This window comes from Gekko japonicus, unplaced genomic scaffold (assembly GCF_001447785.1).
Source record: "Gekko japonicus isolate JY-2015 unplaced genomic scaffold, Gekko_japonicus_V1.1 scaffold374, whole genome shotgun sequence".
In the NCBI taxonomy this organism is placed as follows: Eukaryota; Metazoa; Chordata; class Lepidosauria; order Squamata; family Gekkonidae; genus Gekko; species Gekko japonicus.
In genome coordinates, this window is record NW_015176463.1 from 38,166 (window position 1) to 55,392 (window position 17,227).

At 40.8% G+C, this 17,227-nt stretch overlaps 1 protein-coding gene across 1 annotated transcript in view; it reads right to left on the reverse strand.

The window, feature by feature from the left end:
- Positions 1-4,450: 4,450 nt before the first annotated feature.
- The window catches only part of CNOT6 (CCR4-NOT transcription complex subunit 6), a 24,775-nt gene continuing 11,998 nt past the window's right edge, over positions 4,451-17,227 (reverse strand). Inside the window, exons 7-11 of the mRNA XM_015427039.1 lie at positions 14,690-14,844; positions 12,612-12,766; positions 8,377-8,607; positions 5,513-5,715; positions 4,451-5,045 (exon numbers count right to left, since the gene is read on the reverse strand). Of these exons, the coding sequence (XP_015282525.1) occupies positions 4,833-5,045; positions 5,513-5,715; positions 8,377-8,607; positions 12,612-12,766; positions 14,690-14,844 (957 nt within the window). The 3' untranslated portion in view covers positions 4,451-4,832. The remainder of the gene's footprint in view (positions 5,046-5,512; positions 5,716-8,376; positions 8,608-12,611; positions 12,767-14,689; positions 14,845-17,227) is intronic.

Genomic DNA, 17,227 nt, shown 5'->3' on the forward strand with positions numbered 1-17,227 from the left:
TCTTCTATGCTGTTTCCAGAGGTTCACAGATAACTAGGGCATAATTCTGAGGAACACAGCACATTACAGCAGAAAAGAAGGGGGAGAATATGGGGAATTTCACTTCTGTGAGCATGACTTTGCTTAGACTTTAGGAGCCATCCCGTCCCAGATTTGAGAGTAGGAAATTTAATACTTATCCACCTCTCACTGTTCCCCTCATCTCTCACACAGGAGAATGCAGGGAAGGAGACAACAATTAGCTATAGCTATACAGCCTGTGCTGAAATCTGGAATTATATACACTGGAAAGGATAATGTACTGAAAATCTTGGAAACCATAAACAATGGGAAGTGTTTTAGGCATTAAAAATAAATATGCACCAGATATGCACTAATCTCATGCTTCTTAAAAGAAAAGCATGGGCCAGACCATTGAACTCAAAACTCAGCTTTGTAGAAGCCTAAATGGTCCAGTCTTAATTATCACAAATGCCAAGGTTTTGTATGACAGTTACTTTCCAGTAGCTATGCCCCCAGTAGCAACATATTCATTAGTTCCAGGTCTGCTATTGCCTGATTACTGACCACCCATAACCTACTTCAGCTCACCATTTGAATTCAGCCTAGATCCTGAGAAAGTAATTCCTGGTTGGAGAGAAATACAGTAAAGCCTAGATGGCAACCAAGTAGGCAGATCATCATTCTAGTTCATAAATACTCTAGGAAATGTGCAGCTTTGCGTCTGCAACCTTTGCAGTTACAGCACAAATGTAGGAAACATGAGGTTGGATCCAGCCAGCTTCTTCGCCCACTCTTGCCCAATTCTCCTCCTTACTACAGCTCTTGTCCCACATGGCTTTTTGTCCATACAGGTCACATGATCCCCAGCATAACCTTTTTGGGTAGTCAAAGATATCCCCTGTCCTCCCCTCTTCATCGGGGGAGGGGGGAAGCTGGTTGGAACCAACTCTTCCTTTGGGGGAGACAATAAAAATTTGACATAAGGAAAAAAAATCAAGAGACAGCCCTATTTATTGTTTAAGTGAGCTTACAAACAAAGCTTAAACATGAAAATTAGACTTCAAAGAGATTTGAAACAGATATTGAATTTATTGGTCAGCAATGAGTAGGAAAATACATTGGTAAAGAAAAAGACAACCCTGTATATAAATATAATACTAGCTAGTTAAAATTTGACCAAGAAGAAAGTTCCACTGAAGAGAACAGTAAAAGCCCTTGTTTACCATCAGACTATATTCAATTTCCCATTTATCGTATTGAAGAGCTGCCTATAGACAAATGCAACATTCTTTGAGCTTAGTGCAGATGATGTGCTGGTTTTTTTTTGTGTTACACATATGGTAAACAAGAGTTAGTCCAGTGCATTACACGTTATACAGAAGTACTGTGAATAAAGACTAGGTATTCTAAATTTTAGACACTACTTAAACATACCAAGATACCTACATTTTAAAAAAGCTTACACAACCAAAAAAGTATAGCAGGAGTTAACATACCCTAAAATACTGTGTCAGGCTGGTTGGAGAAAGAAAAAAAAAAAAGACTCACTACGTAAGCAGTAATTTGGAGAAGTTGCAACATTTGCAGTGCGATTAATTCCTTTGAAAATGATAGTGCAATTATTTTGTCTGAGTTCTTTGTCCCATGGATAAAGTGAGAACTTTATGTTTGAACCTGCTATTCTACATTTAAGCCACAGAATTCATATAGTCTTATTTATCAGAGGTTGCACGGAGATGCAGGTCTGCATCATGAATGAATAAGTTTACAGCTGAGATTTGCTTAGTTTTTAAAACCCACAGATAAGTGACAAAATAATTACACACATTTCCTAGAGATTTTTCTCTGCTATTATCTTAAAAATTCAGAATCCCTAATGTTTTATACTTATTTCCCGTTTGTTCCACTGTAATTGAATTTATGCACATGTATATCTATGCATGAGAATTAGCCACTAGAAATATGGCAGACCGTAGTTCCAAGGGTTTTCACCATATGATCATCCTTAGATACCTAGTTTGAGTAAACTGTCAAGAATGGGAAGGGAACCTCATGCCCAGCAAATGCTCTTTTTAAAAAAATCATGACATTACATTAATAAGAAACACTGAACATATATTATGGCAACATCCAAAGCCACCTTCAGTAAATAAAGTGATAGGGTTACTGGAATTTATCATTTTATGAAGATAGTTTATTGCATTTGTTTATGAAATGTCTGAATTGGTTTCAAGCAGGAAATGTTTGTTGTTGTTTTTTTAAAAAAACCTAGTAGACTTTGATATTGATCTATCAGACACGTTTGGTGCAACTTGCATCATTTTGCAAAGATGCAAAAGTATTTCCTCAGAGCGAGTTTCAACTCATTGCTGTAAGATCTGACAGAAGAACCACAAAAGTTAAAGGGACTCTATCAGCTTTCTGAGCTCTCATATATCAAAAATCTTATCCCAAAAGTGAGCTGCCCATAGATTGCAACATGTCCATCCAAGAACAGGGTCCTTGAGCACATGAATGAGCCATAACCTTTTTAATATGCTGCCATAAATTTGTATAGGTGAAAACATGTGTAAAGCTTAAACCTTTAGGATTTACCAAGTGCACTCAAGCTCCAGCTTAAAAATGAAAAAAATTAACCCCTTCTAAGAAATACAAAATGAATAAGTGCTTCCCTTCCATAAAGCTTTCTGGACATACTATTAAATCATCCAGACCATCAGGAAACAAAAATAGGTTGCTGAGTAATGACAAGCTAAATTGGCTCCATTGCCACTGAAAATTGTCATGATGCACATTATCAACACATTGTTAAGGAAACATGAGTAAAACACCTTTTTATTCACACGTTTACAAAATAACCCAAAAAACCCAAAAAACAAGAACAGAAAAAAGCAACACTATGCATTGAATCTACTACATCAATTATTACCAGCATTCCGATGTACTGATTATAAACTGGACATGTTTGGTGTTTGCACAACTAAAAAACAAGTAACAAAAGAAAAATCAGGTCCCAGACAAGGATTCAAGATCTGGACTTCTCCTACTGGAATTTTAAAACACTTTTTGCTTAACATGAACATCTGGAGAATTTTTGTTCTCTTTTTAAAACAAAATGGTAATGCACTTGTAAGTGCTGATAGTTTCTTCTTTTATAAAATTTTCAATCATTATTACTAAGATCCATTTTATTTTTTTAAAATTTACTATATTCAGAATTTCTCAATTCAAGACTGAGCTTTTGTTCCTCTGCCTGCAGTTGAAACAAAAGCAGTTTGACCAAGTTCTCTCTCAAAATATGAAATGGGTTTAGTGGAAGTAGTTTGCTACAGATGACGTAGAATCTCCCTTTTAGGACAGATTTTTATATACTTGGCTTTCATACACTAATGGCACTATAAGGGTACATTATAACCTTAGTTTTTGCTTGACACTTTAGAACAGGACTTGGTCACTTTAATGATTGATCTGAAGTGTTGTCTAGGGAACCTGTGCTGAAAATGCATCTCTAGTTACACTGCTTCATAAACTGAAGACGGTACACTTTGTCTTTAAGGAATGATGACTGAGGAATGACTGAGGAATACACTTAAACTGAAATAATTCACATGATGGTATTTAGTGGGGAGGGGACACAAACAGCATTGTGCAATGACACTGAAAGAAGCAGTGCACAGGTATTAGAATTTGTGTACCCACAATCTGAACATGTTCAAAAAGTGATATTCAATGTTTCACGAAGGAAAAAAAATAGATGCCACAGCTTATACAAAAGTATCTTCATAAAATTTTCACAAAATGTTAACATTATTTAAAAAAATAAAAGAGGGTGCACAGGTTCTCTCTGCATGCACAGGCAGTGCTAACTGAGAACAAAATTAAGCAGGCACAGTGGATACAGGGAAAGGATGACATGACACAAAGATTAAGAAGCTGTACACAAGGGTCCGCAGTTCCACTTCCGAGAGAAAAGTGGTGTTCGAATGCACATGGATAACGGCTATCAATCCACAAAAGCCTAATCAGTCACTGCTTAGCTTATCTGTTCTGAGAACAAATTTATGCTTTTGCTTCAAGTTAAAAAGAATAAAAAGGGGGAAAGTATGCTAACTAACTTGAAGAAATATGCTGTGGTTTTACCAATTTAGGTTTAAAAGCAGTGTTCTCAATTTTAAAATAATGAAGTAGTACATAAGGGCTAAACACCCTAACAGTGCAAATCATTAGCAGAGAAAGCCTGATGCAACTTCTTTTACAAGCTGGCCTTTATAACACATGAAACAGATAAAAATTTAGCCTTAGTTTACAATACAATCATTTTCCAAATCTGATTTTTTTAAAGTACAAAATCTCATAAATCAGGTTTTCTGTTGTTCATATACAATCAATAAAGGCTAAATTCAAATTCTATATTTTACAAACAAACAAGTCTGAAAAAGAAGGGAGTGAAGTATGGAAGAATGGTCTTTTGATGTTTACTACTGGCCTCAAAAAAGTAGTGCTACAGATATCTGTGCAAAGAGAATTTATTATAGTAATTCCCTATTTTCAAGGCATGAAATATTATATCGGATAGAACAAACAAGATTACTTGTAACAAATCTAAGAAAGGCGCAAATGCACCAATCCCTGTCTAACAGTATACAAAGCATGTTGGGCTCAGAATTGTGTGTCTGATAGCACCTGGCTTTTACTATTTCTTTATCAAATAACTAGATTTAAAATTAAGATCATTAAGAAAGATCCCTGTTGGCCATACCTCACTCCTCTATATTCAGATTTTACAATTTTACAAATAAGTTTGAGGTTGCCCTCTAAAATGTACTTGACTACCTCCTGTTGGGCAGATGGATTCCGTTTACCGGGGACAGGAAAGGCAGCACCAGCTCCAGTTGTGCAAAAAGTGAGAAGTGGTCAGAAGGGATGAGTGGATGTGGACATCCACTTATATTGTTCTCTATTAACCAATGATGATCCAAAGGTCCCAAGATGCCAAGAATGTTCAGCTGAGGTTTAGAATAGAAGATGTAGTCAATAATACCCTGGGAAAAGAAAGAAAGAGGGAAAGGTGTATTAAGTACAGCCATATTTAAATATCTTTAAAAAACAAGCTGTGGAAGTAATGGTCAGCCCTTCATCAGCTGTGCTACAGAAATCTGAACACAAGACCTTTAATCTCCTAAGGGAGACAATACTGTCTCTTGGAATTTCTGTAGAGGGTTCAGGCACTTTTCACCATTGTGGCATCTTCAACCATAGGTCAATTGAGAGCATAGTTCTTTTTTGTTTAGCACCCTACTGTTAAATATAAACCCAATTCCCCCTCTTCAGAGAGCCTGTAAGACTCACTGCTTTTCCAAAGACTGATCCTATGCCATCCTCACCTTTCATTTTATAGATTATAAGACTTGAGAAGATACTGCACACTACGTTAATGAGTTTTAAGTAGTAACAGTAACATTGTTAACATTATTAGCGAAATTAAGTTCCTACTTATAAAGACTCTCACCTTGAAATCAAATGTGTAATTTGTATAAGGCATTAGGCCATTCTCATAGGCACTCTTTAACTTGAAACCATGGGTAATCCTTCCATTGGTGGTTCCATTTTTCCCATTACAACTGAAGTTAGTGAGACTTTCATTGTATCTCAGTTCCTTAAAATCTTTATGGTTTGTTTCCACTCCACCAGTGCTCAAATATTCTACTACACCTAAAAGGATAAAAGTGATGTATCAGTAAACAAACTCATAGCTAATATGGCTGTTGATCTTGACATCATGAGGCAGGACAAGGAAAACATTCCACAGTTTTCGTATACCACACAGGTTAAGGATTCTTTAATAGTAAGCTCACGAAAGGGACTACATGCCTATGAATGCATAAATCAATAAGTTTATGTAGTATTTTAAAGTGCTCAAAGCATAAGCCTTACAACAAACTTCTAAGGTAACAGTGATTTCTCTCCACATAGTGGAATGAGCATGGGGTCAGAAGCTGAGAAAATAGTCACTCCCAAAGTATGCTCATGACAGAGGTGACGTTTGAACTGAGGACTTCATATTCACCGTTCTGTCCCTGCCACTACACCCATCCCCTGCTATAAGGTCAAGACATTTCATTCATTCCACCTGTCCAAATCAAGCAGAATTATCATATCCCTCACAGCCAATCCCAATTTTCCTTATGCACACCTTCACCCATTATGTACGTAAAGCATGCATTTTATTTCAGCACTAGGAATAAGGCCCGTTGTGGAAATAAATAAATACAGGATCTAGCAAGAGGCTCTGGGCAAGTGCCCTGGCCTTGGGCCCTCAGCATCAATTTGCTATGGAGACCTCAGCAGGGTATAATGACACAGAGCTTACTGTTTTCTTCAGGGGAACTGATTTCTGCCATCTGGAGAGCAGTTGTAATTCTGAGTGATCACCAGCCCTCACCTGGAGATTGGCATCAGTAGTTCCCCAGGAGGAACTGGCTGGTTTGGAGGATGGAGTCTCTGGCATTGTACCTGTCTGAGGACCCACCCCTCCTCAAACCCCACCCTCTCCAGGCTCCATCCCTCAAATCTCCAGGAATTTCCAACCTGGAGGTGGCATCCCTGTCTCCTTCCCAGACAACCATCAATGTACCGTTATCTGCCCCTCTGACTTCAGGTTTCCATCCCCCCGCGTAGCTTCTACCTAGGAAAAGAACAGTCTTTGTCCTCCTCGGTGGGGACCAAAGCAGCTCACATCATTCTCCTCTCCCCCTTTTGATTTGCACAACAACCCCGTGAGGTAGGTTAGGCTGAAAGTCTGTGAGTGGTCTGAAACCACCTAATCAGCTTCCACAGGAAGAACCTGGGTCTGGCAGACCCTGCTCTGAAGCACTAACTGCTATGTCACATTGGCTATCATGGGAGGGCCACCTCAACAGGGTATAATGACACAAAGCCCACCATTTTCTCCAGGGGAACTGATCTCTGCCATCTGGAGAGCAGTTGAAATTCTGAGTGATCACCAGCCCTCACCTGGAGATTGGCAACAGTGATTCCCCAGGAGGAAATGGCTGGTTTGGAGGGTGGAGTTTCTGGTATTGCACCTGTCTGAAGACCCACCCCTCCTCAAACCCCACCCTCTCCAGGCTGCACCCCTCAAATCTCCAGGAATTTCCCAACCTGGAGGTGGCAACCCTATCTCCTTCCCAGCAAACCATCAACCTACTTTTATCTGCCCCCCCAGCTTCAGCTTTACATCTCCCCCCCCCAATCTGGAGCCTCTACCTAGGAAAAGTACAGTCTTGAGGACCCAAGCAGGAGGGGAAGCGAGCTCTGCAGGGTATAATGACACAGAGTCCACCCTGCAAAGCAGCTGTTTTTTCCAGGGGAGCTGATCTCTGCCCTCTGGAGAGCAGTTTTAATTCTGAGTGATCTCTGGCTTTCACCTGGAGATTGGCAACAATGATTCCCCAGGAGGAAAAGTACATTCTTTTTCCACAGTGGAGACCAAAGCAGCTCACATCATTCTCCTCTCCCCCTTTTGATCTGCACAACAACCCCGTGAGGTAGGTTAGGCTGAAAGCCTGAGAGTGGTCTGAAATCACCCACTCAGCTTCCACAGCAAGAACCTGGGTCTGGCAGACCCTGCTCTGAAGCACTAACTGCTACTCCTAGGGTAGCAAATTTTTAGGTGGAGTCTGAAGATCACTGGGTATCACAACTGAACTCCAGACAACAGATCTCTCTCCCCCTGAAGAAAATAAATGCTTTGGAGGATGGACTCTATGGTATTCTATTTAGCTGAGGCCTCTCCTCTCCCCAAACTCTGGCTTCCGTAGACTCCACCATAAAATACCCAGTAATTTCGCAACCCGGAGCTGGCAACCCTAGTCAGGACTGGCCCCAATGAGTTCCCCACAAAGGTCAAAAGAGGCCTGGAAAGGGCACCCCGCCTTTGCCTTTTTAGTGACAGAACCAAGCTTGGTTGCCTAGCAGCAGCCACTGAGAGAAAAGTTAGCCCCACAGCAGAAGGAGAAGAGAATGGTTTGACAGCCGGTGGCCCACCTCAGTAGCCAGCCTGCAGCATAGGACCCAAGCAGATGTAGAAGTGTCTTTGTCAGGAGAGACAGCCATTTTGGCAGTTTATTCTGACAGGGAAGAGTGTCCAGGCTGGTAGTGGGTGGGGGAGAGGACTGGACCCAGCATCCAGCCAATGGCAGGCGCGTACTCAAGTTGCGGTTGACTGGCCAATGGCTGATGGAGCACACAGCACAGCCAATGGGAGAGCCGGAAAGTGCCAATACGTAGGGCAATTAATATATAGGATATCAAAAATTCGTTAAGTCACAACAGCTTTCACTACAGTCACAAATGGAATATGGCAGCACTTACCAGAGTCTGGCAGAGAATTCAGATCAGCACACAGTACAAGTGGAATAGTTGTATGTTCTCCTGAAACACCACTCTTGAGATTACGAGAGGCTTTGTCAATGATGTTCTTGACCTCAGAAAGGAACATCATGGTCTGAACCAGCTTCACATCAGAATACTCTGGGTCCCAATGCATGTGTGCATTTGCTACAAGGACCAGCTGTTTGTCCATTCCAGGGTGTGGTTTGCCAGCTAAAATGCAAAATAAAAATTGTTAAACCTGAGGTGGCAGAAATGAAACTCTTCTGCATGAGCTCTTTAACAAAAAAAAGTTTATAAAAGTAATTTAAAAGACATCACAAAGGCAGTCATCAACAATTTGAGCATCAACAATCCAAGATTTTTTTTTTAAGTCAGCCTGAAAAATGAAAATGGGCTCTGGGCTCCCTCTGCTGGATGTATTATACTACTAACATGATTAACAGAAATCAACTAGAGCCAAGTTTACTATAGGTAATTTTGTTGTGTACAATATTTTGACACGCAGAATTTTACATTACCTGCATTATTTCTTAGACACTGCCCCTCCTCATAGAATTATTAAATGTAAGTAAAAATCCTGCAAACTTTATAAACTTGTAGAAATAAAAATTTCATTCAGCAGTTGAAACCATTACTGGAGATTAAAATAGTACAGATGACTAACAGTCTGTCTTGACTACAGACTGGTACAGTCTTAGAACAGCAAAACAGAAAAGGAAGAGTGGAAAATCATGGACAACATGCAAATGCAAACATGTGGAAATCAGGAGAAAGGAGAAAGCATGAAGATAGATTAAATTCTTTTTTAGCTTCATGCATTCCCAACACATGTGTCTTTGAGCCTTTTAAACATTTGTTTAAAATCCCATGGACTTCGTTCTCAATTATTGTTTTGGTTATCAAAACCAAATTTGGTTATAAAAAAAATCAAGGTGGTAGAGTGTTGTCAAATTCAAGTGAAATGCATAACATTATTTTGCCATTACATTCTTTTTGCATCTGAAGCCTACCAAGAAGACACACAAAATAATTGTTTAGGATAGTGGGCAGAAGGGTACTTTGCTTATGTTTCAGCAACTACTGTCTATGTAATCTTAAAGTATCTTTTACATGGCAATCACAAATTTCTCTTGTCCATTCGGTGAGGATGTTCAGATCACCAGAAGAAAACAGGCTCATGCAAGGCTAGTGTTATTTTTGCCTAGGAGTTGTAAAGGTCCAATTCTTCAAGTGGAGTGCTCTGGAGCACTAGACAGTTTTAAATAAGACTGAGAGAAATTAGTTTTTCTCACTTCATGCTGTATAAAGAAGCCATGTTTAGTAAAAACTGAAATGGACTGCAAATACAATACATTTCTACCATACATTTCCTTTTCCATATACTATTGAAAGGTTTATAACCACCACATGTCAGAATGCTACCAAGAGACCTGCCTGGCCTACTGATCAAGAGGAACTTTGGTAACTGTCTGCATAACATTCAAACTCTTCAATGTCTGTACTCTACCAAGATGAGTTTGAACTCCTATAACAAAGTAAATATAAGAATAGGCATAACAGAAACTTTGTAGGATGATTGGAATCTAAGCACTGAAGGTTATAACCAGTTCAAAAATAGAGGAAACAGAAAGGGGAAAATGAGCACTATGTAAAAACTATGTACACTTGCAAAGGAAATCAAGAGGGTGAATATGGTTGCCCTGCTGAGAGTACCTGGTTAAAAATATATGGAGACCAAACCAAGGAGAAGGTATGGATGAAACGAATTACAACTGCTTCAAGGAAGCAAGATTAGTAATAATAGGAAGCTTATTACTCATGACCAGCAAACCCTAACTTGATTCTAATCAACAGGAAAGGCTTAATTGATGAGGTGAAAGTGACCATATTACTACAGGAATTCTTGATCCTAGGGAAAGTTAAAAATGAGAACAGTCAGCTTGAAATTCAGGTGAGCAGATTTTACTAATTTAAGATTATCAAACCATGGAATCATATCTAACACATCTGTATCTGAGAAAGAATTCTAAGATGGGTGGGAGTTCCTGAATAAAGGAGCTAAACCATAATAATGGGATCAATTCAGGTGGGTAGCCATGTTGGTCTATAGCAGCAGAACAAAGTTTTAGTCCAGTGGCACCTTTCAGACCAACAGGCAATAAAAATGTCATCAATGTATCACAGGTATGAGAGGTATGAGTGGGTGGAAGTTTAGGAAGTGTTGCTCCAAGTCAGCCATAAAGATGTTAGCACATTGTGGGGCCATGTGGGTGCCTATGACTGCACCTTTAATGTGAAGGAACAAGTTGTCGCCAAATCTGAAGTGGTTATGGGTGAGAACAAAATGGCACAGTTTGGTGCAAAGTCAGCTATGGTGTTGTCAGAAATCATATTGCTTATGGCTTGTAATCCATCTTTGTGTGGGATACTGATATACAGAGATTCCACATCCATAGTGGCTAAAATGATATTCTCTGGAAGGCTGTTCAAAGGTTGTATTTTCCTCAGAAAGTCTGCGGTGTTGGGAACATAACTAGGAGCGTTGACGGCATAGGGTCCTAGAACAGAATCCACATATCCAGATACCCCCACAGTGATAGTGCCTATGCCTGAGACAATGGGGTGTCCTGGGTTGCCGGGTTTGTATATTTTAGGTAGAAGATAAAAGGTGTCAGGTCGAGGATCCTGTGGTGTATCTGAAAGGATTTGTTCCTGAATGTGCAGGGGTAATTCATGTATAATCTTGTTTAGTTCTTTTTTGGATTCCTGTGTGGGGTCTGAGTCCAGTTGTTTGTAAAAAGTAGTATTTGAGAGTTGTCTTTGAGCCTCTTGGATGTAGTCTGGTCTCTTCATGATGACAACAGCTCCACCTTTGTCTGCCTCTTTAATTATAATATCTGGATTGTTCTCTGAATTTCCATAATCTTTGAAACACAGATAAAGCAACTAATCTGCAAGCTTCTTGAAAACAATGCAGTGATTAGTAGAAGCCAGCATGGATTTGTCAAGAGTAAATCCATCCAGACTAATCTTGCCTCTTTCTATTGGGTTGCTAGCTTAGTGGACTATGGGAAAGCTGTTGGTGTAACATATCTTGAAAGCATTTGAAAAGTCCATCTATTTGGAATGTACTAGGGCCTAGTTTTTTGGATTTCCTGCATCAAACGAGGCCCTTTAGTATTTCTATCAATGACTTGGATAAAGTGGAGAGAATCCTTATCAGATTTTCAGATGACACAAAACCAGGAGAGACAGCTAACACTCTAGAAGTTAACATAAAATTCAAAATGACCTTGATAGGTTGGAAAGCCGGGCAGAAATTAGTAAAATGAAATTCAGCAGAGACAAACACAAATATCTGCATTTAGGCAAAAATAATCAAATGAACAGGGATTGGGATAGGGGATACCTGGCTTGACAGTAGTAAATATGAAAAGAACCTTGGGATTGTTGTCAATCACAAGCTGAACATCATCTAACAGCTGCAAAAAATAGCTACTGTAATTTTAGCTTGCATTACTAGAAACATTATCAAGGTCATCAGAAGTAACCATTCTTTTATTTGTCCAAAGTCAGATACCATCTGGAGTACAGTGTCCAGATCTGAACACTGTATTTCAGATGTAGGCAAACTGGAATAGATTCAGAGAAGGGCAACAAAGATGGTCCTTGTGAGAATGACAGAACATAAATGAAATGACTAAAGGTCATACCTCGAAAAAATGGTTATTTAGCCTTCAAAAGAAAGCAAGAGGTGGAGGGACATGATAACATTTGTTAAATGTCCAAAGTGGAAGAGACCATAGACTTGCTCTACACTGATCTGGAAGACTAATTCTAACAGGTTTAAATTACAGGGTACAGATTTCCAGATGAATATCGGGAGAAACAGGCGATAGCAGTTTGACATGGAAGCCAATTACCCAGGGGGGTGATGGACTCTCCTATGCTGTAGATCTTCAAGCAGAGGCTGGATAGCTATGTATTGGGGATGATACAGACTACTTGAACTGAGCAGAGGTTGGACTAGACGGTCTGTAAGGTCCTTTCCAACTCTATGATTCTCTGTAGCCCTTATACTCAGCGTTTCTCTCAGCTTTCTTTCAGTTTTCCTGTAAGGAGCCACTCAAATTATTTTCCTGAGAAGTCAAAGATACATCTGAACATGGATTAGATTGCAACAGATCCTACTTAAAAACTGGATGATTACTTACATGACATTTCTATTAACTCCTTACGTAGCTCCAGCAACACAGCAACTCCAATGTTGTCTTTTGTCATCACTCTGTTCAGCATTGCTTCAGACCCCTCTGAGTTTGCCATAGCCAACTGATTGAATTCAACAGTATGCTTCTGAACCAAGGTGAACCTTAAAACCATAGTTAACATCAGAACTGTTTGCAATAACTGGTTTCATTAAAATAGGACAGCTGTAGTATATACCATGGTGAATGTACAACTGGCAGTTTAGAAATACAGAACATAATCACCTACATTTTTCTCACAGTGATCACGTCTAAGTGATAAAGACCACAAAGTACATGGAACTATACAAGTTAAGGCAATTTTTTTGACCAGGTAAGTCAAAAGTGTGCAAAATCTCCTCCCTTCTGTAGGGTATACAGACAACCAGTTAATCACCTCTGCATGATAACTTACCACTTCATAAGTAGTTTTCTGTAGTCACTCTCAGTCTGCTATATTTGTTAATTGCAGAAATTGCTCCAGTTTTTAGAAATTGCTCAACATCTGCAAAATGTTTGGTTTCATGGCCATCAAAAGCATGAAATACATGCAACAGAAAAGAGCTGACATGCACGCATTTCTTGAACAGAAATAAATGACATGACTACTTTGCAACTGCACCAGTCTCTGAGTAACTATTCTATTGAACAAAACATGCATTACTCAATGCTTTAACACAGACACACTCAAGATTTGTAAGAGCTGGACTACTACAATCCCTTTGCATTTGTGTAACACTCCAAAGTGTTCAAATCTCCTGATAAACACTAACTTGGTAATGCTTAAAACCCCTCTAAAAAGTATGTCAGTATAACCTACATACTGCACGACAGGTGTTTGTATATGAGTGGGTGGATAAATTACAGACAGATGCTTGCCGAAGGCCACGTAGAGTGTTCATAGTGAAGGTGAGATTGAAGTACAAGATGTCCTCGCTCACATGCTTAGGCACTACACCACCCTTATTCGATGCATGCTGCATCGTATTTTGTAATTAGAATTAGGGGTGTGCAAAAAAAAAAATTCAGTCCGATTTGGATTCGGCCCAGTCGGGTAGAATCAATTTTGGCAGGCAGAAAGACTCATGCATGGGAATTTCGGCAGTACCAGCCATTCCAGTCTTTCAGCCAGCCGAATGTCAATTTCAGCCCCATTATATCCTATGGGCCACTGAACACAATGGCGAAAACATAGGGTATATTCTGGGGGCTGGAGGGGAGGGGGCTTGAGGGAGAGGCTCCAAACTCGCAGGGTAGCTGCTGGAGCCTCTCCCCAAGATACCCACCAAGTTTCAAGAACATTAGACCAGGGGAGTTACTTTTTTCCCACCGCAGAGAACAATGGAGGGGATGGGGACAACCTGTTTGGGGGCCCGTAGAATTGGACCCCCTGGTCCAATGTTCTTAAAACGTGGTGGGTATCTTGGGGAGAGGCTCCAGCAGCTACCCTGCGAGTTTGGAGCCTCTCCCTCAAGCCCCCTCCCCTCCAGCCCCCAGAATATACCCTATGTTTTCACCATTGACTTCAATGGCCCATAGGATATAATGGGGCCAAATTGCCGCTGAAATTCGGCGGCAATTCAGTGGCAAGCCAATTCAGATCAGAGAATCTGAATTGCCTCTTAGCAGCCTGAAAGGACTTTTAAAAGAATTTATTTTTATTACATTTTAGTTGTTATATCAAAAAGGTGCAACATACTAAAGTTTCTACTTGTATCAGAATACAAATCTCTCTAGTCATTCCATACTAAACGTTTTAAAATACTCTAAACACTCCCAACAATAATGGATATAATTAACAAAGGACACCAGCTCCCTCTTATTTCCAAAGCATTCTTCTTTTCTTATAAAAGGCAGTTTTGTGAGTGGATAATTTTGCTGCTTTAGTCCTGAACAGCTAGATAACTTGGTCTTTTTTTCAAGTCAGTAGCTGAAGACAAAATTATGTGAACGCTAGGGGCAATTTACAGAGGGAAAAATAAAATAAAACAGATATTATACAGTTTCATTCATTGTAGCTAGAAAACAAGAAGCAAGTTTTAGCTTACTTTTCAGTCTTGAAAAATATTGCACAGCCATCAACATGTTTTCTTTCTTGTTCTGACATTGTCCTAGCTCTAGATTTTGGACTGAAGAAACCATTATAACCACGCTCCTTCAGTTCTGCCAGGAAAAAACTGTAGTACTGTTCAGTTTCAACCTCCTGCAATGTAAGACAGAAGGTACTGAACTCAGCATATAAACACAATGCAATGGTTCAGTGTTTAATAAAGAGACTATCCTTCCAAAGTATGGTTGTAATGTAAGAATTTTATATGCTGTTGTTTATGGATATGTCATGAAAACATTCATGAAAAGACAAACAGAATTCCCCAGCCTGCCCCTTCTAAAAGCCACAATTATTAATATTAATATAACAGTCTTCCTTTAGAAATCTTAGAAGCATATAAGCCTGCTGGTAGTTTCCTCTCCGGATAGATCAGAAATAAAAATAATGCAGACCAGATGAAACCTCATCCAGCACACCTTGCTTATATGTCATTTCTAGGCAAGGAACAAAACGGCACAGTGAATGGTCTAGGATCACGTGACGCCAATCAGTGGACAGGAGATCACTGAGGTCCAGATTACATGTTATATCTACCACATGATAGCTGCAAGTTCCCCATGGGAACTCAATTCAGAGGCACTGAAGGGACACAAACCATTTTCCCAACTCAAAATGGCCCCAGGGACATTACTTGCCTTATGAAGGGAACTGCATGTGCAAGCATTTAGTGCATGTGCACTGCCTCCATCCGGCCATTCTAGGGCTAGAAAATATCATGAAAGTCTGCACAACTGTCCCAATCCAAAACGGGCCCCTGAGGCACTTCAGAATTGATTCCCAAATGAACTCAGAGCTAGTGAGTGGCAGATATTTAGTTTGGCCCTGAAAAGCCCTTGGAAGTTGCTCTGAGTTTCTAAGGAAGTTATACCTAAATCTACCAGTAACCACATTAAATTGCTCTGAAATGGCTTACCTCACATAACCCAGAATGCAAGCAGAGTACGATGGAGCAAAAGCTGTTATACTGGAGTGCCAGAAAAGCAGGTTGCTTACGAGTAACTGGTGATCTTTGAGTGGTCATCTGTGCATTCACACCCATGGGATCTTGTGCGCACGCGCTGGATCGATCGGTGCTATAGAAAGCTCTTTTAACGGATTTTCGCGCCCAGTCCCTCGGGCATGCACAGGAACCCCACCGCGCATGCCCAGAGGGGTGGGCGCGGACATCCCGCCAGTTCCTACAAACCGCCGCAAATCAACCCCTATTAAAAATGTAGAAGCTGACAGCAGCGGGGAAGGAGGGCGGGTGCTGTGAATGCACAGATGGCCACTCGAAGATCACCAGTTACTGGTAAGCAACCTGCTTATCTTTGACGTGGTCTCTGTGCTTCACACCCATGGGAGATTAGTGAGCAGTAGCCTACCTGGCAGATCTTTTACTGCGTAGCCAAAGACAGAATGTGATGTCCCATGCTGGTATTGGTGTTGTTACGGACGTCTAGGGCGTAGTGCCTAATGAAGGTATTAGGCGTGGCCCACGTAGCGGCTTTGCAAATGTCCGTCAGCGGCACTCCCTGGAGGAAGGCAGTGGAAGTCGCGACAGCCCTGGTAGAATGAGCCCTCATAGGGCCAGGCAATGGCTGTTTGGTAATTCAGACGGATGAGACCCACAATCCACTTTGACAGGCGCTGGGCTGTGATGCGAGTGCCCAGACGTGCCGAAGCATACAAGACGAAAAGTTGTGAGTCCCGCCTAGTTGGGTGTGTTTTATTGAGATAGAACAGGAGAGCCCGCTTCACGTCCAAGGTGTGTAATAATCTGTCCTCCGCTGATGTTGGATTTGGGAAGAAGTCAGGGAGGAAGACCTCCGCCTGCAGGTGGAACTCTGACACCACCTTCGGCAGGAAGGCGATGTCTGGGACGAGGCGGACTCCGTCTGGCAGAAACAACAGGTAAGGTGTATCGTGCCGGAAAGCCAATATTTCTCCAACTCACCTTGCCAATGTGATAGCAATTAAAAAGGCCGTTTTCCATGCGAGGAGTTTGAGGTCACATGTAGCAAGGGGCTCAAAGGGCTTCCTCGTGCGCTGGCGTAGAACTAGAGAACTAGAGGAAGGTCTCAGGGAGCAACTGGAATTTTAACAGGAGGATAGAGGTGTAACAAACCTTTTAAAAATTGTTTGGAAATCAGATGTGAAAACAAAGTGCATCCGACAACTGGAACATGGTAGCCGAAAGAGCGGCCAAATAAACTCTTAATGATGAATGGGAAAGTCCCGAGTCAGCCAAGGACAGGAGGAATCGGAAAACTCTTTCAAGACCCACTGAAGTGGCTCGAGGGGCGTCATCATCAAGGGAAGAACAGAACCTTAGCCATTTATAATTGTAAGACCTCCGTGTAGTAGGCCTCCTGGAATGCAAGAGGACGTTCACTACGCGGGAGGAGAAGCCGGTGATGTTATCTGCCATACCGTCAGTTTCAATTGCAGTATGTCGTGATGTAGGACGGGGGAGTCGGAGAGAAGGAGGAGGTCC